This window comes from Tursiops truncatus, chromosome 10, assembly GCF_011762595.2.
Source record: "Tursiops truncatus isolate mTurTru1 chromosome 10, mTurTru1.mat.Y, whole genome shotgun sequence".
Classification (NCBI taxonomy): Eukaryota; Metazoa; Chordata; class Mammalia; order Artiodactyla; family Delphinidae; genus Tursiops; species Tursiops truncatus.
This window is the reverse complement of record NC_047043.1, coordinates 20,621,460-20,649,291: the sequence shown is the minus strand read 5'-3', so window position 1 is coordinate 20,649,291 and position 27,832 is coordinate 20,621,460. Positions and strand designations below refer to the sequence as shown.

The 27,832-nt window shown below is 39.8% G+C and overlaps 1 protein-coding gene across 1 annotated transcript in view; it reads left to right on the top strand.

Moving 5' to 3' along the window:
• The window catches only part of SLC17A1 (solute carrier family 17 member 1), a 70,249-nt gene that overhangs the window by 31,082 nt on the left and 11,335 nt on the right, over nt 1-27,832 (top strand). Inside the window, exons 3-9 of the mRNA XM_033863647.1 lie at nt 5,728-5,961; nt 6,048-6,135; nt 6,477-6,563; nt 12,695-12,813; nt 12,917-13,078; nt 14,080-14,212; nt 14,299-14,446. Coding sequence (XP_033719538.1) covers nt 5,728-5,961; nt 6,048-6,135; nt 6,477-6,563; nt 12,695-12,813; nt 12,917-13,078; nt 14,080-14,212; nt 14,299-14,446 — 971 coding nt within the window. The remainder of the gene's footprint in view (nt 1-5,727; nt 5,962-6,047; nt 6,136-6,476; nt 6,564-12,694; nt 12,814-12,916; nt 13,079-14,079; nt 14,213-14,298; nt 14,447-27,832) is intronic.

Genomic DNA, 27,832 nt, shown 5'->3' with positions numbered 1-27,832 from the left:
TCTTTGGCACATTCACCCCCACCCCCACCCACCGTGGAGCCTGCTGCTATAATCCAGGACATTTGATCTTCAAATATGAGTCACAGGAAAGGATTTCAGTTTGCTGCTCTACAAAGGTACTAGATGAAGAAACAGAGCACATAATTATTCTCAAGTATGAAAACTCACCAGGATATCATTTTCCCAAAGCAGATCTAAAATGTAACCTGAAATTACAAATGAACCTAAAAACTAGGAAAGCAACTCTAGCTATGGAAGGAACACTACAGTGCAGCACATCCAGGAGCTCAAAGCAGAGATAGCCAGGTGGTAGCAGTCTATGCTCAGACAGAAGATGAATGGGGAAGAAAAAAGGAAATTAACAGAACTCAGAAAAGGATTATGATAAAATGAGACAGAACATTTTACGAAAGAAGACAAAATAACAAGGAAAACAGCGAATAGGAACCACAGAGACCACAGTAAGGGACACTGAGTATAAAAAGGAAAAGGAAGGAAGATGAGAAAAAGTGTGACACATAAATGAGGAGTATTCTCTATCAGTCTTCCCTCTGCCACAACAGCCAAAGAATATGTATAATTATTCTATTTAAAATTTACTAATCCAATAGAAATTCTGCCATAACTTTAAATTTTTTATTATTAATGAATGTGCACATTTTTATATTTCTGTGACCTATACTTATTGATCATTTCCATTTTTCTCTCATAAATTATCTATTGATACCCTTAGTCCATTTTACAAGTAGATATTATCTACTTGCTCATTTATATGACTCATACAGATGTATATATATTTATTCCTAAGATTTATATAGGATAATTTAAACATTTATATATGTAGCACTTTGTTTAATGACAACTAGTTAATGCAACTTAGGTTTTATCCTTCTGGTGTGGGGAGTTTATGAGTTCAGCAGTTTTAATTCAACTATGGTGGGATTTTTTTCTTTTTTTTTTACATCCTGCTGTGAAGAGTGATGGCTTTATGCCATTAGAAAAACAACCCAATATTCTGAATAATCTGCACCGGGAGAGTTGAACAAATGTGTGCTGGACCACCTGATGTGGGTAAGGGTGAATATTGATTTCCTTGGCGAAATTCCTGTGATTTAGAAAAAAATGGCAGACCATCTTGTTCCATCCTCTGAGTAGCTTCCAACCCATGGAAGAGATCTGGAGCTTCCATGCTCCCTTGGCTACTCTATGGATGCCTCTCACTATTCAATATTCTCAGAGTTGTACTCCTACCAGATCTCTCATGAAAGTCCTTTCTATCAGGAAAAGACATCACTGTACAGAGGCCACAGCTACAGGATGACAGAGATTTGAGAAAGGGAGGGAAAAAAAAAGGGATGAAGGGTGAAAGTAACAGTGATGAGAGAACAAACACATGGACTCCTACCTATTTCATTATTTCAGTCAGCCAAAAATTTCATTAAGAACATTCATTCTTTATGTAACAAAAATCTTCATTTCTTAATATAAAAACTAATTATGCAAGTGCAGAGAAAGTTCAGAGAAGCAGACTATCATACACATAACCAAAGAGGCTTTATCTTCTCGTCACCTACTAAAATTAAGGCTTCTCCCTGTTCAGTGGGTCCAAAAATAGCACAGCCTCCTCATGGCCCCAGGTATAAGTTCAATGTTCAGAATTTCTTATATCAACTTTAATAATGCAACAAATTTATGCAAGACCACCTAGCCTAAGAATTGACAGGAAACCACTCCCAAGACAGACAATAAAACATGCCACATCAGAGCCAAGCAAAAGAAGAGAAATGGTCTTTTTCCTTCACTATCCCATTCAATTATTTCCATAGTTCAGCCTGAGAACTCCTCTTCATGATTTGATATTCTCTCAATTGCTGCTTTTCTCTCTGGGGTCATGTGTGTGGAGGGAAAATGTTGTTTTGTGAATGAGGTTAACTGAATAGAGAAATTAGAGGGTGAGAAGGGACAGGAGGAAATTAATGATTGCAGTAAATGTAGTATTACATGGCACTCTACAGAAGAGTTTACATGTTTTTTACAAACATTCAAGAAACAGGTATTAGAGATGTTGAAGATGGAGAGGTAGAAAAGTCTGGACTCACCTCTTCATACAGACACACCAAATATACAGCTACATATGGAACAACTTCCTCTGGAAAAAAAATTGAAAGCTGGGTAACTCCTACACATCAGGCGAACAAGAAAAAGCCCACAACCAAGAGGAAATGCTGAGACACAATCTCACTGTAAACCCCACCCCTGGCAAGGCGACCCAGCAAGGCAACCCTGAGGAGTGAAGAGTTTGAACCCCACAATGGGCATGCCAACTTTTAAGACCTGTGCCTGAGAGATACGCCACCCACATATCTAGCTCTGAAAGCCAACAGGGTTCATATACCCAAGTCCCACAGGGTATAGTGAACTGAGAAATGGTTCTTAAAGGGCTTGCACATGAACTCACCTACCCTAGAGCACAGAACAGAGGCAACCATTTGAAAAGCACCAAGATGTTCTATGAAAGAGGCTTATTTGCTTACCATAAACTGTTGGCCTGAGGGGCGGGCATCTAATTTAACACACATCTAGGGCCTGCTGGATTTCTCTTTGGGGATGGAGACCAGCAGATGCCATCCTTGTGTTCTCTCTTTGCTGTGTTCTGGAGAGCCAGTATCTCCCAAAAGAGAGCTTTTACGTTCATCTGGCCTCTTGTTCTGGCACCCGATTTCTTTTTCTTTTTAACAGCTGACGCCTTGATCATCTGGCTCTGGTGACCATCAGGGTTTGATAAAATTAATATCCAAAATTCTAAACAAGTGAGTATAGAGGGAATGTACCTCAACATAATAAAGGCCATGTATAACAAGACCACAGGTAACATCATACTCAATGGTGAAAATCTGAAAGCTTTTCCTCTAAAATCAGGAATAAAACAGTGATTCCCACTCCCACCACTTTTATTCAACATAGTATTGGAAGTCCTCACCAGAGCAATTAGGCAAGAAAAAAAAAAGGCATCCAAATTGAAAAGGAAGAAGTAAAATTGTCACTATTTGCAGATGACATGATATTATATATAGAAAATCCTGAAGACTCCACTAAGGAAACTGTTAGAATAAAAACGAATTCAGTAAAGTTGTAAGATACGAAATCAATATACAAAAATCTGTTGCATTTCTATACACTATTAACAAACTAGCAGAAACAAAATTAAGAAAACAATTCTAATTGCATCAAAAAGACTAAAATATACAGGAATAAATTTAACCAAGAAGGTTAAACACCTATGCACTGAAAACTGTACGACGCTGATGAAAGAAACTGAAGAAGACACAAGTAAATGGAAAGATATTTTGTGCTCATGGATTGAAAGAATTCATATTGTTAAAATGTCTACAGATTAGATGTAATCATCAAAATTCCGATTGCCTTTTTCACAGAAATAGAACAAACAGTACTACAATTTGTATGCAACTACAAAAGGCCCAGAATAGCCAAAGCAATAATGAGAAAGAAAAACAAAGCTAGAGGCATCAAGCTTCCTGATTTCAAACTACATCCCAAAGCTATAGTAATCAAAAAAGTATGGTATTTGCATAAACTCAGACACGTCAATCAGCGAAGCAGTGTAGATAGCCCAGAAATAAACCATACGTATTTGGGCAATTAATCTATGACAAAGGAGGCAAGAATATAAAATGATGAAAAGACAATCTCTTCAATATATAGTGTTGGGAAAACTGAGCCACTATCTTATAATGCACACAAAAATTAACTCAAAATGAATCCAACATTGGAACATTAAGACCTAAAAACATAAAACTAGAAGAAAACATAGGTGAAAAGCTCACTGACATTAGTCTTGGCTATGATTTTTTGGATTTTACATCAAAATCAATGGCAACAAAAGCAAAAATACACAAGTGAGACTACATCAAACTAAAAAGCTTCTGCACGGCAAAGGAAACCGTCAATAAAATGAAAAGGCAACCTACTGAATAAGAGAAAATATTTGCAAATCATATCTGATAAGAGATTGGTATCCAAAATATATGAAGAACTCATACAACTCTATTGCAAAAAAAAATCAAAAAATGGGCAGAGGGGTTTCCCTGGTGGCGCAGTGGTTGAGAGTCCGCCTGCCGATGCAGGGGACACGAGTTCGTGCCCTGGTCCGGGAAGATCCCACACGCCGTGGAGCAGCTAGGCCCGTGAGCCATGGCCACTGAGCCTGTGCGTCTGGAGCCTGTGCTCTGCAATGGGAGAGGCCACAACAGTGAGAGGCCCACGTACCAAAAAAAAAAAAAAAAATGGGCAGAGGATCTGAATAGACATTTTTCCAGAAAAGACAGACAAATTGTCAACAGGCACATGAGAGGGTGCCCAACATCATCAGGGAAATGCAAATCAAACCCACAAGGTATCATCTCATACCTGTCAATATGGCTATTATCAAAAAGACAAGAAATATCAAGTGTTGACTAAGATGTGGAGAGAAGGGAACCCTAGTGCACTGATGGTATAATGTAAATTAGTGCAGTCACTATGGAAAACAGTATGAAGGTTCTTCAAAAACTTAAAAATTAAATTACCATATCCAGCAATTCTAGTTCTGGGTATTTATCCTAAGAAAATAAAAACAGTAACTTGAAAAAATATCTACACCCCCATGTTCATTGCAGCATTATTTACAACAGCCTAAGGATCCATCCAAGGATGAATGGATAATGCAAATGCACTGTATATATACAATGGAATATTATTCAGTCATAAAAGTAAGAAATCTTGCCATTTGCGACAACATGAATGGACCTTGAGTGTATTATGCTAAGTGAAATAAATCAGACAAAGAAAGACAAATACTATACGATCTTGTTTATATCTGTAATCTAAACAAACAAATGAATCTGAGCTCCTGGTTACAGAGAACAGGCTGGTGGTTGCCAGTAGCAGGGGGTCGGGGGTGGGTGGTGTTGGGCAAAATGGGTAAAGAGAGTTAAAAAGTGCAAACTTCCAGCTATAAAATAAGTTATGGGGGGACCTCCCTGGTGGTCCAGTGGTTAAGACTTTGCCTTCCAGTGAGAGGGTGTGGTTTCAATCCCTGGTTGGGGAGCTAAGATCCCATATGGCTGGCAGCCAAAAACCCAAAACAGAAGCCGTGTTGTAACAAATTCAATAAAATATTTTTAAAAATGGTCCACATCAAAATAAATCTTTAAAAAAATTGTTATGGAGGTGTAGTATATAGCATGGTGACTATAGTTAATCATACTGTATTGTATAGTTGAAAGTTGCTAAGAGAGTAGATCTTAAAAGTTTTCATCACAACTATATATATGGTGATGGATGTTAACTAGACTTATGATCATTTCTCAGTATATACAAATATCGAATCATTGTGTTGTACACCTGAAACTAATATAATCTGCCAATTATATCTAAAATTTTTTTAAAAAACAAGTATTAAACGTCTATGCTGTGACAGGTATGGGTGGTACAAATGATGCCCTTGACTGCAAAGACGTTTCGTTATAGTTGAGGGTACCAATGATAAAATGTAATTACACACAGATAATGATGTTATTAGGAATAAAGAAGTCCCATAATAGAGGATGTTAGGCAGAGGACAGCTATTTTACATGGGGTAAGCTGGAAGACCAGTTTTCCCATATTCCTGAACATCATAGGAAATCATCTGCAGAGTGGCTAGATGTGTCTCCTTTTTCCTTTCAGAACCCTGTGTATAACTGGAGCACTGAAATCCAGGGGATCATGTTAAGTTCCATCTTCTACGGTATTCTCATCAGCCAAATTCCTGCTGGATATTTCTCTGGAATATACTCCTTAAAGAAAATGGTTGGTTCTGCATTGTTCCTCAGCTCTCTGTTTACTCTGCTCATCCCACTGGCAGCTGAATTTGGAGAAGCTTTGGTCATCATATGCCGAGTAATCCAGGGACTATTCCAGGTATTAAGATAATACAAAAACTGAACCAAGAGTTTAAATTCACAGAAAGTGTCAGAGATCAAATGTTCTAATCATTCTTCTTTCAGGGGATAGCATTAACAACTCAGCAAGTAGTATGGGTCAAGTGGGCTCCTCCCTTGGAACAAGTCCGACTTACCTCTCTGAGTTTATCAGGTAATGACTAGGGGCCTAGAATGTTTAATCTCATTGTCATCTCATTGTAGCATGTGCTGCCCTAGAGCCATAAGAAACATGTATGTTTTGAACTGTCAAGGGCTTTGGAAACCATCCTCACTTTAAAGATATGGAAATTGTCTGGGATGGAGAAGAGGCTTCCTTATCTCAAACAACAGAGAAAAGAGAGAAAAGCAAATATTTTATTATTTTCTTCTGTTCGGTGTTATACATTATACAAATATTTCACTATAAATTGTTCACTGCTACCATGAGACTACATTATTTCTACTTCCAGATGCCTGCATTCATTGGGGGTGTTCTTTGTGCCTTCTGATTAGGACTTCTGCTAGGACCCTGTGTGGTCCTACTTATAACAGGATTCATCTGTGACTCCCTGGGATGGCCTATGGTCTTTTATATTTTTGGTGAGTCTCTTTCTATAAAAATCCCAGCCATTATTCAGAATTTTTAAAACTTAAAACTAAAAATGGAATACAGTAGTTTATATGAAGTCAGCAATATTAAAACTCATAAATCCCATTGAAGGAAAAAGAGCAGTCAACATTCATGAATTTCTTATTATAAGCGAGACATCATGCTCAGAACTATACGTGCATTACTGTATATAATTTCACAATTCTACAACATCGATGCTACAGATATATATCCCTTACCTGAAACTCTTGGGGAAAGGGATGATCAGAATAGATCAAAGATAATAGGAGTATACTATTTATACTTAACATCCCAAGCAAAATTTAGAGCATCATCTCATAATCAAACACATTAATTTCTGAAGTGAAACATGAAATTCTCATAAATTGGAATAAATGAAAAACTATAAAGGATTGAGGTTTCTAAATAAGTTAGAAAATCACTTTTGACTTTCAAATCTTTGTTTCAGATTTGTGGATAAGGGACTGTGGATGGGTGCTATTGTGCTTGTTTGATACGTAAGGAAAATTACAGAGACTTAATTCAAAAGGATCTATTACAAAGTGATTCTTTAAAATGGTAAATAAAGATGTGACAGAATCAAATGGATAGAGCAGTAATCAGGTGCTAGCAAAATGGAAGCTAATACCATCCCCAGGTCCAAAAGGGCAAGCAAGGGTGTAGTCGATAGGAATCTACTAGGAGAGAGTCCTGTAGAGATGGCTGCCTTGAGAGGACCCATGACTTCTCATAAAAGAGCATATAGACTGAGGCAATGCTAGGGAAGGTGATAACTAGAGAAAGAGACACCCTAATCTCATTCAACTCTCTCCGTCTCATCTTCTGCTCAAGCTTTCTGCTGCCTAAATCTATCTGGAAAGCAGAGAACATAGGGGCCGGTTGATATTCATTCAAGTCAGCCATCTGTGGCCAAAGCAGGGTAAAGAAGTGTGGAGAGTGGATCTGGAGGGACAAACAGGGAACCCCCGATACCCACAGTGAGCAAATGACAGAGGCATGTCTTCCATCCTCACAATTTCGTTGTTCTTCATCACTGCATTAGTCATCAGTAGTAAGTAATGGTCAGTATAGTGATATTACACAAACCCTATGTCAGGAAGGGGCTGGAAGACTTGGAACTGTCTAACCTGGTGAAATGAAAACTTGAGCAGGCATGCCTTGCAGGACTCTCATGTAAGAGAAATGCATACCTGCTGTGCATTACAAAACTAAAATTAATACGCAGGTAATTATAGGGAGGTGAAGTTTCGGCTCCATGTGAGAAAAACTTTTCAGTAATTAACGCTGCCCAACATTGCTGATCAAAAGTTGGGTGAGCTCCAATATTCATGATGTATTCATATTTCAACATCATGCACATGTATACAGCAACATTTGTCATTTGCAATTCTCATGGGTGGCTCTATGAAGCGCAAAGAAAGGGACTGTGCATTATACTATGATAACAGCTTTACCATGAATTGCCCCATCTGCTTTTTCTTATCACTTAGAGTAGGGGAAGAGTGCCATCACTTAGATGGCAGCAGTATAGGGATTTAGGTGTTACTGCCACAAGTCTTACAATGAGTCATACGGTGCCCATAGATGTGAAATAACCTGCCCAAGTTAGTGGCAGAGGCAAACTAAAACCAGGATGTTTTGTGGTTCCATTTGAATGCTCTTCTCAATAAAGTTAAATAAATCTAATCAATACTATTTTAAAGAACAAAATAATACCTGCTTTTAAGCAGCTGATAATTGCTGGGGAAAATTACCATACAGAACAAATTGAACCATACACTCACATTTGCACTTAAAAGGGCCTGACTGTCCTGCCATGTTTCTCTCCATAAATACTATTTCAAACTTCTCAAAACTACTCTCCTCAAATCTCTAAAATGGCTCCCTTTCCCTGCTGTCTCTTTCAAGTTACCTCCCTTTTAAGAGTCAAAATTATTGAACAACCTGTCTACACCCACTGCCCCCCCATTTCCTAGCCACCCACTGTCTCCTCAACTTATATCTGACTATAAGTGTCTGACCCATTCTACTATCAAGAGAGCCCTTGCCAAGGTCACTTATGGCTTCCATAAGAGCTAGAGCTGCTCTGAAGCCCAGACAGGAGGGGCCTTGCCTTGGATTCTACATTGTAGTGAGCCCATTCTGGCCCCCCTCCAGCCAAGCCTTCTTCATAGGGTAGAAGTCTATGGCATCAAAATTATAGGCTCATCAGAGCCCATGACTTTCCTTCTAATGATCACTCCCAGAATTTTTTTCTCATATACGACCAAGGCTTTTTCGGAACTGTCAGGACTCTTCCCCACATTCACTGAATTGAGGCTGGGCCGGGAGGTGACAGGTAAAACTATTTGCAGAGAATGTAGATGGAGCATGATGGGGAAGCCAAGAATTTCTATACAGAGCCATTCAAAACCCCTAGTGGTGTGGGACTGGATCTGGGTGGGAACAGAAGAGGTCAAGTCCCAGATCAGTGACCAGGGATTTGTGACCAGTGGAATCTAAGAATTCTAAATTTAAACCCGACTACCCGGGTCATTTTCTTTCCTCTGGCTTCTTTCAAAATTTTCTCTCTTTTATTTTCTGCAGTTTGAATATGATATGCCTACGTGTAAACTGATTGATTGATTGATTGATATTCATCCTTTTTGTGTTCTCTGAGCTTCCTCTATCTGTGGTTCTGTGTCTATCATTACTTTTGGGAAATTCTCAGTAATTATTGCTTCAAATATTTCTTCTGTTCCTTTCTCTTACTTCTCTTTCCGATATTCCCGTTACACGTATACTACACTATTGTAATTGTCCCACAATTCTTGGATATTCTGTTCTTTTTTATTCTTTTACTCTATTTGCAATTCAGGTTTGGAAGTTTCTATGGACATTTCTTGAAGCTCAGTGATTTTTCCTCGACCGTGTCTAGTCTCTTAATGAGCTCGTTAAAGGCATTCTTCATTTCTGTTACAGTGTTTTTGATTTCTAGCATTTTCTTTTGATTCCTTATTAGCGTCTCCATCTCTCTACTTACATTACTCATGTTTTTGTATGTTGTCTGCTTTTTCCATAAGCATTTTAATCATAGTTGTTTTAAGTTCTTGATCTGATCATTCCAGCACCTCTGCTATGTCTCAGTCTGGATCTGATGCTTGCTCTGTCTCTTCAAACTACATTTTTTGTCTGTTAGTGTGCCTCGTGTTTTTCTTGTTGAAAGCTAACAAGATATACTAGGTAAAAGGAACTGAGAAAAATAGCCCTTTAGTGTGAGGTTTTATGTTTTTCTGGCTAGGGGTTAGGCTGTGCTTACTGTGTGCTATAGTTGTAAGTTTCAGAGGCTACAACTTCCTCTGGTGTCTTTGTCTTTCCTTGTCTTTGAGTTTCTCTAGAGACTTCTTAAATAAGGTTTGTGATGTGCAGTTCTTCCAGGTGGATTCCCAATAACGTGCAGGACACTTTTGACGTGGTGGTAAGGTGTGTACATGAGGAGACAGTGTTCTATAGTGCTGTGATTAGGTATCAGTATTTTAGTGAGCCTCTGCCCCGAACTTGACCTTCACAAGTCTTTCTCAGTTTTTTTTCCCCCCTTAAGTGAGCCAGGAGGAAGGGGCTGGAGTTGGACATTTCCCTTCCCTTAAGTTGGTTAGGCTCTGGCAAAACAGTTTCCCTTTGAGCAGTTTTTGTTAAGAACAGAATGCTCTAGACATAATTCAAAATAGCTACTTTTCCCTTCCTCTCCTGTAAGGATGGAGGGATTTTTCTCTTCTATTCACTGTGAGAACCCGGTAGGTGTTCTGGAGATAAAACTCACAAAAGTGTGAGGGGTCTTCTTAAGACTGGGCCCCCTATCCCCAGACTTTTCATCTCTCAAACTTGTCTACACTGAACCTAAAGCAAGCCATCAATTGCTAGGTTTTCCTACCCTAGAACTGACTGGTTCCAATGGAGTTTTCTGATTCTGGGCTTCTGTTCTGGGAAGTTGTCATTCTCTGTATCTGCCTGTCTGTCTCTCTAGAGACAGGAGGGCAGTGGTTTGCCCTGTGACCTCAATTCTCTGATGGATCAAAGAAGAGTTATTGATTTCTAGTTTGTTCAACATTTTCCTTGTTGTAAGGATGGGAGTGATAACTTCTAAACTCCTTATATGCCCCCCAAATGCTGGCCAAGCTCCATGCCCATAAATCAAGTGGAAGTTTTTCAGTCCACATTTGACCTGAACTTGCAATCATATTCAACAATACCATTCTTTCCCTTGTGCCTTTGCCTCTGACTCCATGCACTGAACCTCAGTGACTGGACATTTCCTTCTCATCTCAGTCTCTCTGACCCTGTTCTTCCTACAATGGACTTTATCCTTCTGGCCGTTCCCGCTCAGTCTCCTTTGCAGACTTCTCCTCTTCTACTTGCCATTAACTGTTGTCTTTCTTCCAGGCTTTTCTCCAGCCTCCTCCTCTAGGGCTATTTTCCCTCCCTAGACAATGTAATCCGTGCTTAAGTGTCAGTTACCACTTACTAATCATGTGTCCCTGGGTAAGCAAGCAGATCGTTCTGAGCATCAGTCTTCTTATTTTGAAAAAGAGCTAATAGTATCAAATGTATTTTCTGAGGGTCGAGTACAATAATATAGAGAAATATATGTATTGCGTGTGTATTTATTAGGTGCTCACTTTTCTTCATTTACATTTTGCCTTGGGTTTGGGCTCTCAGGTCACAGAATGAGGTGGAAATGGTATGTTGTCAAAGTATTCTTTTAATGTTGTCTTAAAGTGTGTTGTAAACATCTGAGATCTCACAGTGGCTCCAGGTTTCCACATGGTCTGGTCTCATTACCTCTCATCCTCATCCATTTCCACCCTCACCTTGCTCCCTGCCCAGTGACACTGGCCTCATAACTCTGGGCTTTGGTACTTATTCCTCCCTCTGCCTGGAGTGTCTGTGCCCCATCCACGTCCTAGCCTTCCCTGAACATGGTACTCCTTCCTTCCTCCCCCCATAACTCTCCTCCATAGCTCTTTTCACTGACATTTACTACCTTTTATTTAATTACTTTTCATTATCTTTGTCTCATCCATTAGAAACTAAAGTCTGTGAAGGCAGGGCTTTGTCTGTTTTATTCACTGTTGTATTCCCAGGACCTAGAATGGTTCATGGTACATAATGGACATTTAACCAATGTTTTTCAGACGAATGAATGCAATTCTGGAAGGCTGACTACTGGGTACTACATACTCCCTGTCCTAACAGAGGATTCCTTATGATCAGATCATTAGTATAAAAAACTGAAAAACAACAAATAATTTGGCAAACTCTTATGGGACTTGGACAATCCCTAAGGCCTGGTCTGCATCTTAGGAGCATAGCTAAGGCCTAACTCTCAAAACTGGGTGATTGGGGCTTCCCTGGTGGCACAGTGGTTGAGAATCTGCCTGCCAATGCAGGGGACATGGGTTCGAGTCCTGATCTGGGAAGATCCCGCATGCCGCGGAGCAACTAGGCCCGTGAGCCACAACTACTGAGCCTGCGCGTCTGGAGCCTGTGCTCCACAACAAGAGAGGCCGCGATAGTGAGAGGCCCACACACCGCCATGAAGAGTGGCCCCCGCTTGCCACAACTAGAGAAAGCCCTCACACAGAAACGAAGATCCAACACAACAAAAATAAATAAATTAATAAACTCCTACCCCCAACATCTTTAAAATAAGATTGATTTAAAAGTAAGATTTAACTTTAAAAAAAAAAACAACAACAACTGGGTGATTGTCAAGCCCTGTGTGGGCTCAGCTATGCCGTACTCTCACAGTAGAATACATTAGGAATCTGTAGAGATGATGGCCTAAGAGCTGGGAGGCCCAGCTGTCCTGCGTGGAGAAAAATAGAGGCTAGGAGATCAGGAGAGGCCAGAGGGTTTACCGCCATTTCTGTAAAATTCATTCTGTTGAGAGAGGCAGCTATGGATACAGAGAAAACTATCAAAATGTGAGCATTGTTGCAAAGTTCCAAAAAAGAAAAGAGGAGGTCTAGGTTCTCAGACCAATAATGAAAAATGCCAGTTTGGAAAAGAAACTCACTATAGACAGAAGCAATTCCAATTCTAACTTGTCCTGTTCCAATAGGTGCTTGTGGTTGTGCCTTAAGTCTTCTCTGGTTCGTTCTTTTTTATGAGGACCCAAAGGACCACCCGTGTATAAGCAAAAGTGAGAAGGAATACATCACGTCCGCCCTCACCCAGCAGGTAGAACACGCATGCTCCACTTTGGTATCTCCCAGATTCTGTGCTAAATAAAATGTGCTCCATCTTGTCCTAATGTGCTAATGATTAATGGGTTCCTTTCCAGGTCAGTTCAAGTGCACCATCTCTGCCCATCAAGGCTGTGCTTAAGTCTCCTCCACTCTGGGTCATTTCCCTCTGTAATTTTGCTTTTTTCTGGGCAAATAGCTTCCTGAGTCTGTATACACCAATGTTTATCAACTCCAAGTTTCATATTAATGTAAAAGAGGTAAGTACACCTTCTGTTCTTCACTTTATGAAGGACTTTGCACCCATTTCCTTTTCGCCCATGACTCTAGTCCTAGCTCTTGCCCACCCCTATACTACTTAGCTGATGTTTTTACCTGGAGATGTCACTGTTTCCAATTATTAGGTCAACATTGCCCAGAATAAAAGGTGTAGACATGATGTCTAGCACTCCCCCAACAATACACACTCACCCACATTCCCACAGATTCCCTATCTCCCATTCCCTGTATAATCACCCTTATGTATTCCTTAAGGCTCAACACCATTGCTCCCTGCAGGGTCGGATCCTTTCCTGAAAGTCAGTTGGCCAGGCTCTACCACCCTTTCCAGCTCATACCAATCCTCTCCCCTGGGGAAAGGCAAAGAGTCCTGGGTTGTGAACCCATGACTCACAACTTGCTCTGAAAGGACTGACACTTTCATTGGTTGTCTGACTTGGAGAATTACTGATGCCTGGAACCTTCTGTTGTATGATGCCATAGTAACCAGAAAAGACTCCTTTAGAAATGGAGTCTGGGCTTGCCATTTTGAGACATTCTTTCAGTAACCCAGCTTAGTGACCAGTGTAACAGTGAGGTCACCTAAGCTCTCTAAGATTCAATTTTATCTTCCATGAGATCATGGATTTGCTGCAAGGATTAACAGCAGCTGGTCCACAATAAGCATCATATACATGTTTTCAGTTATTATCATTATCATCTCTATCACTTTCCCCACAGACAGCATTTCCCATTCCCAACATAGTTTTCCTCTCTACCATCTAGGACTTTCAGGTCCCAACAGAAAACTAGGCAGATTGTGATGACTGTTTCTGACGTCCAAACGATTTTTCTCTTTCTCTTGGGTAGTGTGTCCCCAGAAGTAACTCTGGGATTGGACGTTGATGCTTTCCTATATGACAATACAAATTTTAGATACTGAATTTCAGTGTAGGGCTTATACTGTTTCTCATACTCACTCACAATAACATTCCTTCCTCAGAATGGGCTGCTGTCTTCCCTCCCCCATTTGTTTGCCTGGATTTTTGCTATCCTAGCAGGTCATATGGCAGACGTCTTCCTGTCCAGGAATATTCTCAGCTTACTCACCATCCGGAAACTCTTCACCTTGCTAGGTAAGGAGCCAGGACATTCAAGCACTTTGGGGCATTTCACCCCCATCTTTGGGATACACCTGACTGTTGTCTGAATCACTCCCCAGGACTTCTCCTGCCCGCCCTCTTCAGCCTGTGCCTGCTTTACCTGAGTTCCAGCTTCCATGGCACTATGATTTTCCTGATACTTGCTAATGCAACAGGAAGCTTTTGTATGGGTGGAATATTAATAAATGTCTTGGATATTGCTCCCAGGTAGGGTTTTAAAAATCGCTTTCTTTCTTGGATCCAAGTTCTCAAAGTTTTAAGATTTCAAGTATTTTGGATGGTCAGCATCCAAAATTTATTTTTCAAGTATTTTGATGGTCAGCAGGCCAAAAGTTCTGAAGAAGCATCTGTGTAGGTCAGACATATAACTTAAATAATATTTATATACCAAATGATATATGCAAATGTATGCAACTCTCACATGTGTATGAAGAAGTATAGTCCAGTGATCAGGAGAACAGATTCTAGAGTCAGACTATTGGGTTTCATGACCATTTTCCTCAAGCCAATTACTTACTTTCTCAACACCTGTTTCTCACCTATAAAATGGGGGTAATAAGAAAATGCTTACCTCATAAAGTTATCCTCACAAGAGGATTAAACAAGTTAATATAGTCAAGTACATAGAATGGTGCCTGGAACATAGCAAACATGTATAAGGGTTAACTGATCCATTAAAATTATTATACCATGCTTATATATTATTACTCATGAAGAAAAGCCATCAGTTAGTAATATTTATTTTGTAACTAAGGAAACTGAGTTTCAGATACTTAATTTTCAGCCTAAGATCTCATTACTGGCTTGGATATTAGCTAGGACTTTAATCCAGATCTCTGTGACAAAGAACTTGTCTTCTTTTTACTATGTTATGCCTTTTTTTAGATATAATAAGTGTGACTAATGGAAGCAGTTCTGTCATTTGCACAATTCCAGGCGACACTCTTCACATTGTACTTTATTGGGCTAGCAGTCTCTGGAGAACATAGATCCAATATGAACAGAATTATTTGAAGCTTTGTAAAGCAGTAGCCTGGGGTAGAAAGGCAAAAATAAACCAAGAATAATCTACTTTGTCACAGTTCTGTAAAGAATCTGGCCCATCAGATCTACACTAGGTGAAGGCCAGAGTAATGAAGACATGTATCCATTTGATATATTGAGTCCTGAGACCCTCCTTAAAAATGCCTGCAGGTATTCCGATTACTTGGAATTATATAAAGACATAAACAGATTATTTGATATAGAATACACAATGCCACCTGAGCCATATGCACTCTGAAAAACAGGTAAATTAAGAATGTATATACAAATAGATAAAGGAAATTATAAATAGCTACCATTTATTGAGTATTTTTTATGTGCCTGTTATGCCCCAGTGTGAGATAATATTGTCCACATAGTGTGGGTAAGGAAACAAAAGACCAGGGAAATGAATGTATATAAAGTCACATGATTAGTAATAAGTAGAGGGAAGGTTCATACCTAGAATGTCTGCCTCCAGAGCCGTCTAGATGTAGTCAATGCCTCACTAGTGTTATTTACCAGTACCTGGTCACTAAGATGGGAAATATCTCAGCCAGCAATGGCTTGGATAACATAGAACTTGACCTGAGTTGCATCATTCTAATGGGCCCAAATACCATGTTAGTCAGGTAATTTTGTAGTATCAGAGAAGATATACTAATAGACAATTTGGGAATATTCTTAGTCTCTTAAGCTAATTCATCTTCAGTATTTAGGGCATATGTGCATTATGTCACAAACATATTAATTTATAATGCTTAAACTTTTTTTTTAACATCTTTATTGGGGTATAATTGCCTTACAATGGTGTGTTAGTTTCTGCTTTATAACAAAGTGAATCAGTTATACATATACATATGTTCCCATATCTCTTCCCTCTTGCGTCTCCCTCCCTCCCACCCTCCCTATCCCACCCCTCCAGGCGGTCACAAAGCACCGAGCCAATATCCCTGTGCCATGCAGCTGCTTCCCACTAGCTATCTACCTTACTACGTTTGTTAGTGTGTATATGTCCATGATTCTCTCTCGCCCTGTCACAGCTCACCCTTCCCCCCCCCCCATATCCTCAAGTCCGTTCTCCAGTAGGTCTGCGTCTATATTCCTGTCTTACCCTTAGGTTCTTCATGACATTTTTTTTTCTTAAATTCCATATATATGTGTTAGCATACGGTATTTGTCTTTTTCTTTCTGACTTACTTCACTCTGTATGACAGACTCTAGGTCTATCCACCTCATTACATACAGCTCAATTTCGTTTCTTTTTATGGCTGAGTAATATTCCATTGTATATATGTGCCACATCTTCTTTATCCATTCATCCGATGGTGGGCACTTAGGTTGTTTCCATCTCCGGGCTATTGTAAATAGAGCTGCAATGAACATTTTGGTACATGACTCTTTTTGAAGTTTGGTTTTCTCAGGATATATGCCCAGTAGTGGGATTGCTGGGTCATATGGTAGTTCTATTTGTAGTTTTTAAAGGAACCTCCATACTGTTCTCCATAGTGGCTGAACCAATTCACATTCCCACCAGCAGTGCAAGAGTGTTCCCTTTTCTCCACACCCTCTCCAGCATTTATTGTTTCTAGATTTTTGTTTGTTTGTTTCTAGATTTTTTGATGATGGCCATTCTGACTGGTGTGAGATGATATCTCATTGTAGTTTTGATTTGCATTTCTCTAATGATTAATGATGTTGAGCATTCTTTCATGTGTTTGTTGGCAGTCTGTATATCTTCTGTGGGGAAATGTCTATTTAGGTCTTCTGCCCATTTTTGGATTGGGTTGTTTTTTTGTTATTGAGCTGCATGTGCTGCTTGTAAAATTTGGAGATTAATCCTTTGTCGGTTGCTTCATTTGCAAATATTTTCTCCCATTCTGAGGGTCTTTTGGTCTTGTTTATGGTTTCCTTTGCTGTGCAAAAGCTTTGAAGTTTCATTAGGTCCCATTTGTTTATTTTTGTTTTTATTTCCATTACTCTAGGAGGTGGGTCAGAAAGGATCTTGCTGTGATTTATGTCATAGAGTGTTCTGCCTATGTTTTCCTCTAAGAGTTTGATAGTTTCTGGCCTTACATTTAGGTCTTTAATCCATTTTGAGTTTATTTTTGTGTATGGTGTTAGGGAGTGATCTAATCTCATACTTTTACATGTACCTGTCCAGTTTTCCCAGCACCACTTATTGAAGAGGCTGTCCTTTCTCCACTGTACATTCCTGCCACCTTTATCAACGATAAGGTGTCCATATGTGCGTGGGTTTATCTCTGGGCTTTCTATCCTGTTCCATTGATCTATCTTTCTGTTTTTGTGCCAGTACCATACTGTCTTGATTATTGTAGCTTTGTGCTATAGTCTGAAGTCAGGGAGCCTTATTCCTCCAGCTCCTTTTTTCGTTCTCAAGATTGCTTTGGCTATTCGGGGTCTTTTGTGTTTCCATACAAATTGCAAAATTTTTTGTTCTAGTTCTGTGAAAAATGCCAGTGGTAGTTTGATAGGGATTGCATTGAATCTATAGATTGCTTTGGGTAGTAGAGTCATTTTCACAATGTTGATTCTTCCAATCCAAGAACATGGTATATCTCTCCATCTATTTGTATCGTCTTTAATTTCTTTCATCAATGTCTTATAATTTTCTGCATACAGGTCTTTTGTCTCCTTAGGTAGGTTTATTCCTAGATATTTTATTCTTTTTGTTGCAATGGTAAATGGGAGTGTTTTCTTGATTTCACTTTCAGATTTTTCATCATTAGTATATAGGAATGCCAGAGATTTCTGTGCATTAATTTTGTATCCTGCTACTTTACCAAATTTATTGATTAGGTCTAGTAGTTTTCTGGTAGCATGTTTAGGATTCTCTATGTATAGTATCATGTCATCTGCAAACAGTGACAGCTTTACTTCTTATTTTCCAATTTGGATTCCTTTTATTTCCTTTTCTTCTCTGATTGCTGTGGCTAAAACTTCCAAAACTATGTTGAATAAGAGTGGTGAGAGTGGGCAACCTTGTCTTGTTCCTGATCTTAGTGGAAATGCTTTCAGTTTTTCACCATTGAGGATGATGTTTGCTGTGGGCTTGTCATATATGGCCTTTATTATGTTGAGGAAAGTTCCCTGTATGCCTACTTTCTGCAGGGTTTTTATCATACATGGGTGTTGAATTTTGTCAAAAGCTTTCTCTGCATCTATTGAGATGATCATATGGTTTTTCTCCTTCAATTTGTTAATATGGTTTATCACATTGATAGATTTGCGTATATTGAAGAATCCTTGCATTCCTGGAATAAACCCCACTTGATCCTGGTGTATGATCCTTTTAATGTGCTGTTGGATTCTGTTTGCTAGTATTTTGTTGAGGATTTTTGCATCTATGTTCATCACTGATATTGGCCTGTAGTTTTCTTTCTTTGTGACATCCTTGTCTGGTTTTGGTATCAAGGTGATGGTGGCCTCGTAGAAGGAATTTGGGAGTGTTCCTCCCTCTGCTATATTTTGGAAGAGTTTGAGAAGGATAGGTGTTAGCTCTTCTTAAATGTTTGATAGAATTCTCCTGTGAAGCCATCTGGTCCTGGGCTTTTGTTTGTTGGAAGATTTTTAATCACAGTTTCAATTTCAGTGCTTGTGATTGGTCTGTTCATATTTTCTATTTCTTCCTGATTCAGTCTTGGCATGTTGTGCATTTCTAAGAATTTGTCCATTTCTTCCAGATTGTCCATTTTATTGGCATAGAGTTGCTTGTAGTAATCTCTCATGATCTCTTTTATTTCTGCAGTGTCAGTTGTTACTTCTCCTTTTTCATTTCTAATTCTATTGATTTGAGTCTTCTCCCTCTTTTTCTTGATGAGTCTGGCTAGTGGTTTATCTATTTTGTTTATCTTCTCAAAGAACCAGCTTTTAGTTTTATTGATCTTTGCTATTGTTTCCTTCATTTCTTTTTCATTTATTTCTGATCTGATTTTTATGATTTCTTTCCTTCTGCTAGCTTTGGGGTATTTTTGCTCTTCTTTCTTTAATTGCTTGAGGTGCAAGGTTAGGTTGTTTATTCGAGATGTTTCCTGCTTCTTAAGGTGGGCTTGTATTGCCATAAACTTCCCCCTTAGAACTGCTTTTGCTGCATCCCATAGGTTTTTGGTCGTTGTGTCTCCCTTGCCATTTGTTTCTAGGTATTTTTTTATTTCCTCTTTGATTTCTTCAGTGATCACTTCATTATTAAGTAGTGTATTGTTTAGCCTCCATGTGTTTGTATTTTTTACAGATCTTTTCCTGTAATTGATACCTAGTCTCATGGCGTTGTGGTCAGAAAAGATACTTGATACAATTTCAATTTTCTTAAATTTACCAAGGCTTGATTTGTGACCCAAGATATGATCTATCCTGGAGAATGTTCCATGAGCACTTGAGAAAAATGTGTATTCTGTTGTTTTTGGATGGAGTGTCCTATAAATATCAATTAAGTCCATCTTGTTTAATGCATCATTTAAAGCTTGTGTTTCCTTATTTATTTTCATTTTGGATGATCTGTCCATGGGTGAAAGTGGGGTGTTAAAGTCCCCTACTATGAATGTGTTACTGTCGATTTCCCCTTTTATGGCTGTTAGTATTTGCCTTATGTATTGAGGTGCTCCTATGTTGGGTGCATAAATATTTACAATTGTTATATCTTCTTCTTGGATCGATCCCTTGATCATTATGTAGTGTCCTTCTTTGTCTCTTTTAATAGTCCTTATTTTAAAGTCTATTTTTTCTGATATGAGAATTGCTACTCCAGCTTTCTTTTGGTTTCCATTTGCATGGAATATCTTTTTCCATCCCCTTACTTTCAGTCTCTATGTGTCTCTAGGTCTGAAGTGGGTCTCTTGTAGACAGCATATATAAGGGTCTTGTTTTTGTATCCATTCAGCCAATCTGTGTCTTTTGATGGGAGCATTTAGTCCATTTACATTTAAGGTAATTATCGATATGTATGTTCCTATTCCCATTTTCTAAATTGTTTTGGGTTCGTTATTATAGGTCTTTTCCTTCTCTTGTGTTTCTTGTCTAGAGAAGTTCCTTTAGCATTTGTTGTAAAGCTGGTTTGGTGGTGCTGAACTCTCTCAGCTTTTGCTTGTCTGTAAAGGTTTTAATTTCTCCATCAAATCTGAATGAGATCCTTGCTGGGTAGAGTAGTCTTGGTTGCAGGTTTTTCCTCCTTCATCACTTTCAGTATGTCCTGCCACTCCCTTCTGGCTTGTAGGGTTTCTGCTGAGAGATCAGCTGTTAACCTTATGGGGATTCCCTTGTGTGTTATTTGTTGTTTTTCCCTTGCTGCTTTTAATATGCTTTCTTTGTATTTAATTTTTGACAGTTTGATTAATATGTGTCTTGGCGTATTTCTCCTTGTATTTATCCTGTATGGGACTCTCTGTGCTTCCTGAACTTGATTAACTATTTCCTTTCCCATATTAGGGAAGTTTTCAACTATAATCTCTTCAAATATTTTCTCAGTCCCTTTCTTTTTCTCTTCTTCTTCTGGAACCCCTATAATTCGAATGTTGGTGTGTTTAATGTTGTCCCAGAGGTCTCTGAGAATGTCCTCAGTTCTTTTCATTCTCTTTTCTTTATTCTTCTCTGCAGTAGTTATTTCCATTATTTTATCTTCCAGGTCACTTATCCGTTCTTCTGCCTCAGTTATTCTGCTATTGATCCCATCTAGAGTACTTTTAATTGCATTTATTGTGTTGTTCATCGTTGCTTGTTTCATCTTTATTTCTTCTAGGTCCTTGTTAACTGTTTCTTGCATTTTGTCCATTCTATTTCCAAGATTTCGGATCAACCTTACTATCATTATTCTGAATTCTTTTTCAGGTAGACTGCCTATTTCCTCTTCATTTGTTAGGTCTGGTGCATTTTTATCTTGCTCCTTTATCTGCTGTGTGTTTTTCTGTCTTCTCATTTTGCTTATCTTACTGTGTTTGGGGTCTCCTTTTTGCAGGCTGCAGGTTCGTAGTTCCCGCTGTTTTTGATGTCTGTCTCCAGTGGCTAAGGTTGGTTCAGTGGGTTGTGTAGGCTTCCTGGTGGAGGGGACTAGTGCCTGTGTTGTGGTGGATGAGGCTGGATCTTGTCTCTCTAGTGGGCAGGTCCACGTCTGGTGGTGTGTTTTAGGGTGTCTGTGGACTTATTTTAGGCAGCCTCTCTGCTAATGGGTGGGGTTGTGTTCCTGTTTTGCTTGTTGTTTGGCATAGGTTGTCCAGCACTGTAGCTTGCTGGTCGTTGAGTGAAGCTGGGTGCTGGTGTTAAGATGGAGGTCTCTGGGAGATTTTCGCCATTTGATATTATGTGGAGCTGGGAGGTCTCTTGTTGACCAGTGTCCTGAAGTTGGTTCTCCTACCTCAGAGGCAGAGCCCTGACTCCTGGCTGGAGCACCAAGAGCCTTTCATCCACACGGCTCAGAATAAAAGGAAGAAAAAGTAGAGAGAATTAGTAGAAGTATGAGGAAAGAAAGAAGGAAAGGAGGGAAGGAAGGAAGGAAGGAAGAAAGAAAGAAAGAAAGAAGCAAAGAAGGAAAGAAAGGAGGGAGGGAGGGAGGAAGGAGGGAAAGAAGGAAAAAAGAAAGAAAGAAGATACAGTAAAAATAAAATAAAGTATAAAGTTATTGAATTAAAAAATACTTATTTAGAAAAAAAAAGGGACGGATAGAACCTTAGGACAAATGTTGGAAGCAAAGCTATACAGACAAAATCTTACACAGAAGCATACACATACACCCTCACAAAAAGAGGTAAAGGGGGAAAAATCATAAATCTTGCTCTCAGAGACCACCTCCTCAATTTGGGATGATTCGTTGTCTAAAGGAGGGAAGGAAGGAAGGGAGGGAGGGAGGAAGGAAGGAAGGAAGGAAGGAGAGAGAAAGAAAAAGAAAGAAAGAAAGAAAGAAAGAAAAGTATAATAAAGTTATTAAAATTAAAATTAATTATTAAGAAAAAGAATTAAAAAAAAAACCATGGACGGATAGAACCCTAGGACAAATGGTGGAAGCAAGACTATACAGACAAGATCTCACACAGAAGCATACACATACACATTTACAAAAAGAGGAAAAGGGAAAAAAATCATAGATCTTGCTCCTAAAGTCCACCTCCTCAATTTGGGATCATTCCTTGTCTATTCACGTATTCCACAGATGCAGGGTACATCAAGTTGATTGTGGAGCTTTAATCTGCTGCTTCTGAGGCTGCTGGGAGAGATTTCCCTTTCTCTTCTTTGTTCTCACAGCTCACAGGGGTTCAGCTTTGGATTTGGCCCTGCCTCTGCGTGTAGGTCGCTGGAGGGCGTCTGTTTTTTGCTCAGACAGGACGGGGTTAAAGGAGCCGCTGATTCGGGGGCTCTGGCGCACTCAGGCCGGGCGGGAGGGAGGGGCACTACGTGCGGGGCAGGCCTGCGGCGGCAGAGGCCGTCGTGACGTTGCACCAGCCTGAGCGCCGTGCGTTCTCCCAGGGAAGTTGTCCCTGGATCCCGGGAACCTGGCAGTGGCGGGGTGCACAGGCTCCGCGGAAGAGGGGTGTGGAGAGTGACCTGTGCTCGCACACAGGCCCCTTGGTGGCGGCAGCAGCAGCCTTAGCCGTCTCCCGCCCGTCTCTGGGGTCCGTGCTTTTAGCCGCGGCTCGCACCCGTCTCTGGAGTTCCTTTAAGCAGCGCTCTTAAACCCCTCTCTTCGCGCACCAGGAAACAAAGAGGGAAGAAAAAGTCTCTTGCCTCTTCGGCAGGTGCAGACTTTTCCCAGGACTCCCTCCCGGCTAGCCGTGGTGCACTAACCCCTTCAGGCTGTGTTCCTGCCGCCAACCCCAGTCCTCTCCCTGTGCTCCGCTCCGACCGAAGCCCGAGCCTCAGCTCCCAGCCCCCGCCTGCCCCGGCGGGTGAGCAGACAAGCCTCTCGGGCTGGTGAGTGCCGGTCGGCACCGATTCTCTGTGCGGGAATCTCCCCGCTTTGCTCTCCGCATCCGTTGCTGTGCACTCCTCCGCGGCTTCGAAGCTCCCCCCTCCGCCTCCCGCAGTCTCCGCCCGCGAAGGGGCTTCCTAGTGTGTGGAAACTTTTCCTCCTTCACAGCTCCCTCCCACTGGTGCGGGTGCCGTCCCTATTCTTTTGTCTCTGTTTTTTCTTTTTTTCTTTTGCCCTACCCAGGTACGTGGGGAGTTTCTTGCCTTTTGGGAGGTCTGAGGTCTTCTGCCAGCCTTCAGTAGGTGTTCTGTAGGAGTTGTTCCACGTATAGATGTATTTCTGGTGTATCTGTGGGGAGGAAGGTGATCTCCGCGTCTTACTCTTCCGCCATCTTCAAGGTTCCCTATAATGCTTAAACTTTTTAATGGTTGGGGATAAAACTTATTCCTAATATTCCTAACCATATACTTCCCTTGCCTATTAAAAAGAGTCCCCTTAGAGGATAAATTACTCAACTGTCCTTTTAGGGGAATTTGGTCTTTGCTAGAACTGAGGAATAGGACAAGTGATTATATTTTTTGAGCATAACGAAGGCGTCAAGGAAGAAGAGGAGACACAGGTGTGGTTCTGTGAGAATATTGTTTGGGAAATGAAATTGAGTGAGACAGAGAAGACCTGGGAATGTAGTGACCATCTCTTTGGTGGGTAGCGTGAGTACAAAAGCACAGAGGATTCTAAAGATGCTGTGTGATGCATTAAGCAGGCACTGTCATCCTCTTGACATTCTTAAAGGGAGGCTCCAAACTTTTTTTAATTGCTTTTAATTATTTTTGACTGATGGATGGGTCATGCACCCTTGAATTTCCCCCCATGTGGGACTGAAGTATAGTTCAGGTATCTGAATCTTATTTAGGTTTTACTAAATCATTATTACACCAAAATATAAAATCAATTAAATTGAAAGTCAACTTCAGCAGCTATTTACCCTTCCAAAATGCTTTTACCATGGGTTATTGCAGCTGAAGAATAAACAATTTTAGAGCTAATAGCTTTCCAGGAAACTGTCCGGCATTAAAATAATCTCAAGGTTGTTTTCATTCCCCATATCAAATACCTATTGTTTGGGATTTGGGTGGCATGAGGTATGGAGCACATAAAGCTCTCACCTTGCTACTCTCAGATTAGTGAACTGCTCCATACTGTGGATGTGTAATGATTTTCAGAGTAATTGTCCTGGCACTCAGGACTCTTGACACTGGGGATTTTGTTTATATCTCTAATTATGGAATGAAAGCACCTCTTTCAGTAAAAATAGGTTAAATCCTTTCCCACCACCACAGCACGCCAAAGACTTCTGAATCTGAAAAGAGAGCATAGTCATTAAAGGTGCTATAGTTACTGAATATATAATAGGATAAATAAAAAGAAAGCCACACCTAGACTTGTTATTGCACAACTGTGAAAAAAGAGAGAACTCTTAAAAAACAGCTGTATACAAAAGACACATTACTTTCAAAGGAGCAATAGTAATACTGACAACTGTCTTCTCAACAGAAACTATGAAAGCTAGAAGCCAATTCCTAACATGTTACAAAAAAAAAAAAATCATTGTTAACCTAGAAGTCTTTGTCCAGCAAACACTTCCTTCAAGAATTAAGGTAGGGGCTCCCCTAGTGGCACAGTGGTTAAGAATCCGCCTGCCAATGCAGGGGACACGGGTTCAAGCCCTGGGCCGGGATGATCCCACATGCCGTGGAGCAACTAGGCCCGTGATCCACAACCACTGAGCTTGCGCGTCTGGAGCCTGTGCTCCACAACAAGAGAGGCCGCGATAGTGAGAGGCCCGCGCACCGTGATGAAGAGTGGCACCCGCTCGCCGCAACTAGAGAAAGCCCTCGCACAGAAACGAAGACCCAACACAGCCATAAATAAATAAATAAATAAATTTATTTAAAAAAAAAGAAGGTAATATAAAAACATTTTTCAGACAAACTGGGAATCCATCAGCAACAGACCTCCAATGAAAGAATTATTAAATGGGAATTCTTCAGGCAGAAGTAAAATAATCACAGATGAAACATAGAGGTATAGAAATGAAGAGAGATGGAGAGGAAAAATATTAGAGTAAATCCAGTAATTACTGAATTCACAAAACAAAAACAATAATACCCTATAGGGTATAAAATATATAAATTAAAATGCATAACAATAAATAGCACATAAGATGAGAGGGTATAAGTGAATTGAAGTGTCCCAAGGTGCTTTCATTAATGGGAATTTTTTTTTTTACTTTTTTTTTTTAAAGTTTTTTTTTTTTATAATAGTGTTTATTTATTTTTACTTGTGGACAGTTTGCTTTATTTATTTATTTATGGCTGTGTTGGGTCTTCGTTTCCGTGCGAGGACTTTCTCTAGTTGTGGCAAGCGGGGGCCACTCTTCATCGCGGTGCGCGGGCCTCTCACTATCGCGGCCTCTCTTGTTGCGGAGCACAGGCTCCAAACGCGCAGGCTCAGCAATTGTGGTTCACGGGCCCAGTTGCTCCGCGGCATGCGGGATCCTCCCAGACCAGGGCTTGAACCCGTGTCCCCTGCATTGGCAGGCAGATTCTCAACCACTGCGCCACCAGGGAAGCCCTAATGGGAATTTTTTAACATTAATTTATATTAGAGCATAATAAGTTGAGGATACATGTTTTACTCTCTAAGGTAACTACTGAGGGATAATAAAAGTGTAAAGGGAATGATATTTAAAAAAACAATTAATGAAAAAGAAATCAAGTGAAATTATAAAGGAAGATAGGATAGAAGGGAAAAAAATAGAATGATGATCATTTTAAGTCAAATGTGTCAGAAAAACGTGAAATATAAAAGAACCAATTCTTCCAAATTTTAAGTTAACCTTGATTGAAATAAAAGCAAAAACAAAATTAAAGTAGATTAAAAGTAAAATAAAGGAAACTAGATCAGCCAATGTAGATTTTAAGACAAGATACATTACTAGAGATAAAGAAGGATATTTTATAATTATGTTAATCCACTAGAAGATATTTCTATGCATCTAACATTTTACAACCATAAAGCAAAATTTGAGAAAACTCGTAAACCTCCTCATGGGATTGAGCAGCTTGTGTATGACTGATATTCTGGCTGGGAAAAACTGGAAAAGTCCAGATAAAATACCATGAGTATTCACTAAAAGGTATCAGACAGCAGCAGAAGCCAGTGGGACCAAAGACATCAGAGGCTAGCACCTCTGAGAGGTGAGCTGACAATCCCCACCATTTTTTCCTTGGGGCTACTTGCCAATTCAGGAGATTGGCAAAAGGCTGATAATCCAGCTTTGGCCCTGGTAGAAGCCTGCAGCTCTGGACGTAGAAATTAGCCAAGCATTTGTCAGTTGCACAGGGCTAGAGTGGCAAAATTGGAAATTAAGGGAACTTAAACACAAAGTCAGTTGCTCTCCTTGAGATGTTTTTTGAATTCTGAAGTTTAATAGGGTAAGGGGCAAAAAAAAGTCTAAGCTAACAATCAATAAGAAACATGGCAGAATTTCCCATACCATCTGTGCTAAGGAGACAAGCTCTACCAGGGCCTGGTGGGACCCAGCTGAGTATGCCAAGCTCTCTATTTAACACCATGGAGGGCTATATTCAGGAACGGGGGGTACCAGAGGTAAACTGAGTCTTATCAGAATTGAAGCCTAGCCTCATCTCATTTCATTCCCTATTTAGGTTAGAGTGTTCGATTTCCTCCCCTCCAAATCTATCTATTAGAGAAAAGAGTAAATCTTTTCTGGCAAAATACAATATATTCTAAAGTCTATAGCTTCTTTATTTAGTGACCATCATTAAATAAAAATTACTAGGCATGCCAAGGGACAGGGCCATTGATTAATAACCATAAAATGCCATTAGAAATAGTCATACAAATGATACAGATATTAAAGTTATCAGGTAAGGGCCTCCCTGGTGGTGCAGTGGTTAAGAATCTGCCTTCCAATGCAGGGGACACAGGTTCGATCCCTGGTCCAGGGAGATCCCACACACCGTGGAGCAACTAAGCCTGTGTGCCACAACTACTGAGCCTAGAACCCATGCTCTGCAACAAGAGAAGCCACCGCAGTGAGAAGGTCCCACTCGCTGCAACTAGAGAAAGCCTGCACACAGCAATGAAGACCCAATGCAGCCAAAAATAAATAAATTAAAAAAAAGAAACTCTCAGATCTTTATTAAAAATAAATAACTAAATAAAAATAAAGTTATCAGGCAAAATGAACTTCAAAATATCTATGAAAGCTGAAGAAAATAGATGAAAAGATAAACAATTGACCAGCACTGGAATCTATAAAAACAATCAAATGGAAATTCTAGAACTGAAAAATAAAATGTCTGAAATTAAGATCTTCATAGATAGGTTTAAAAACAGATTAGCCACAAGAGAATATAGATTGGTAAACTGGAAAACATTAAGAAAATCCAAATTGAAACATATAGAGAAAAGAATAGAAAATAAAGAAATAAGCAGGAATGTGGAATTAAATGAAAAGGCTAACAAATCTGTACTTAAGTCTCAGAAGGAAAAAACAGATAAAATGTGACGTAAGCAGTATTTTAACAGAAAACAGCCCCAAATAGCTCAAAAGTAATAAAAGACCATAA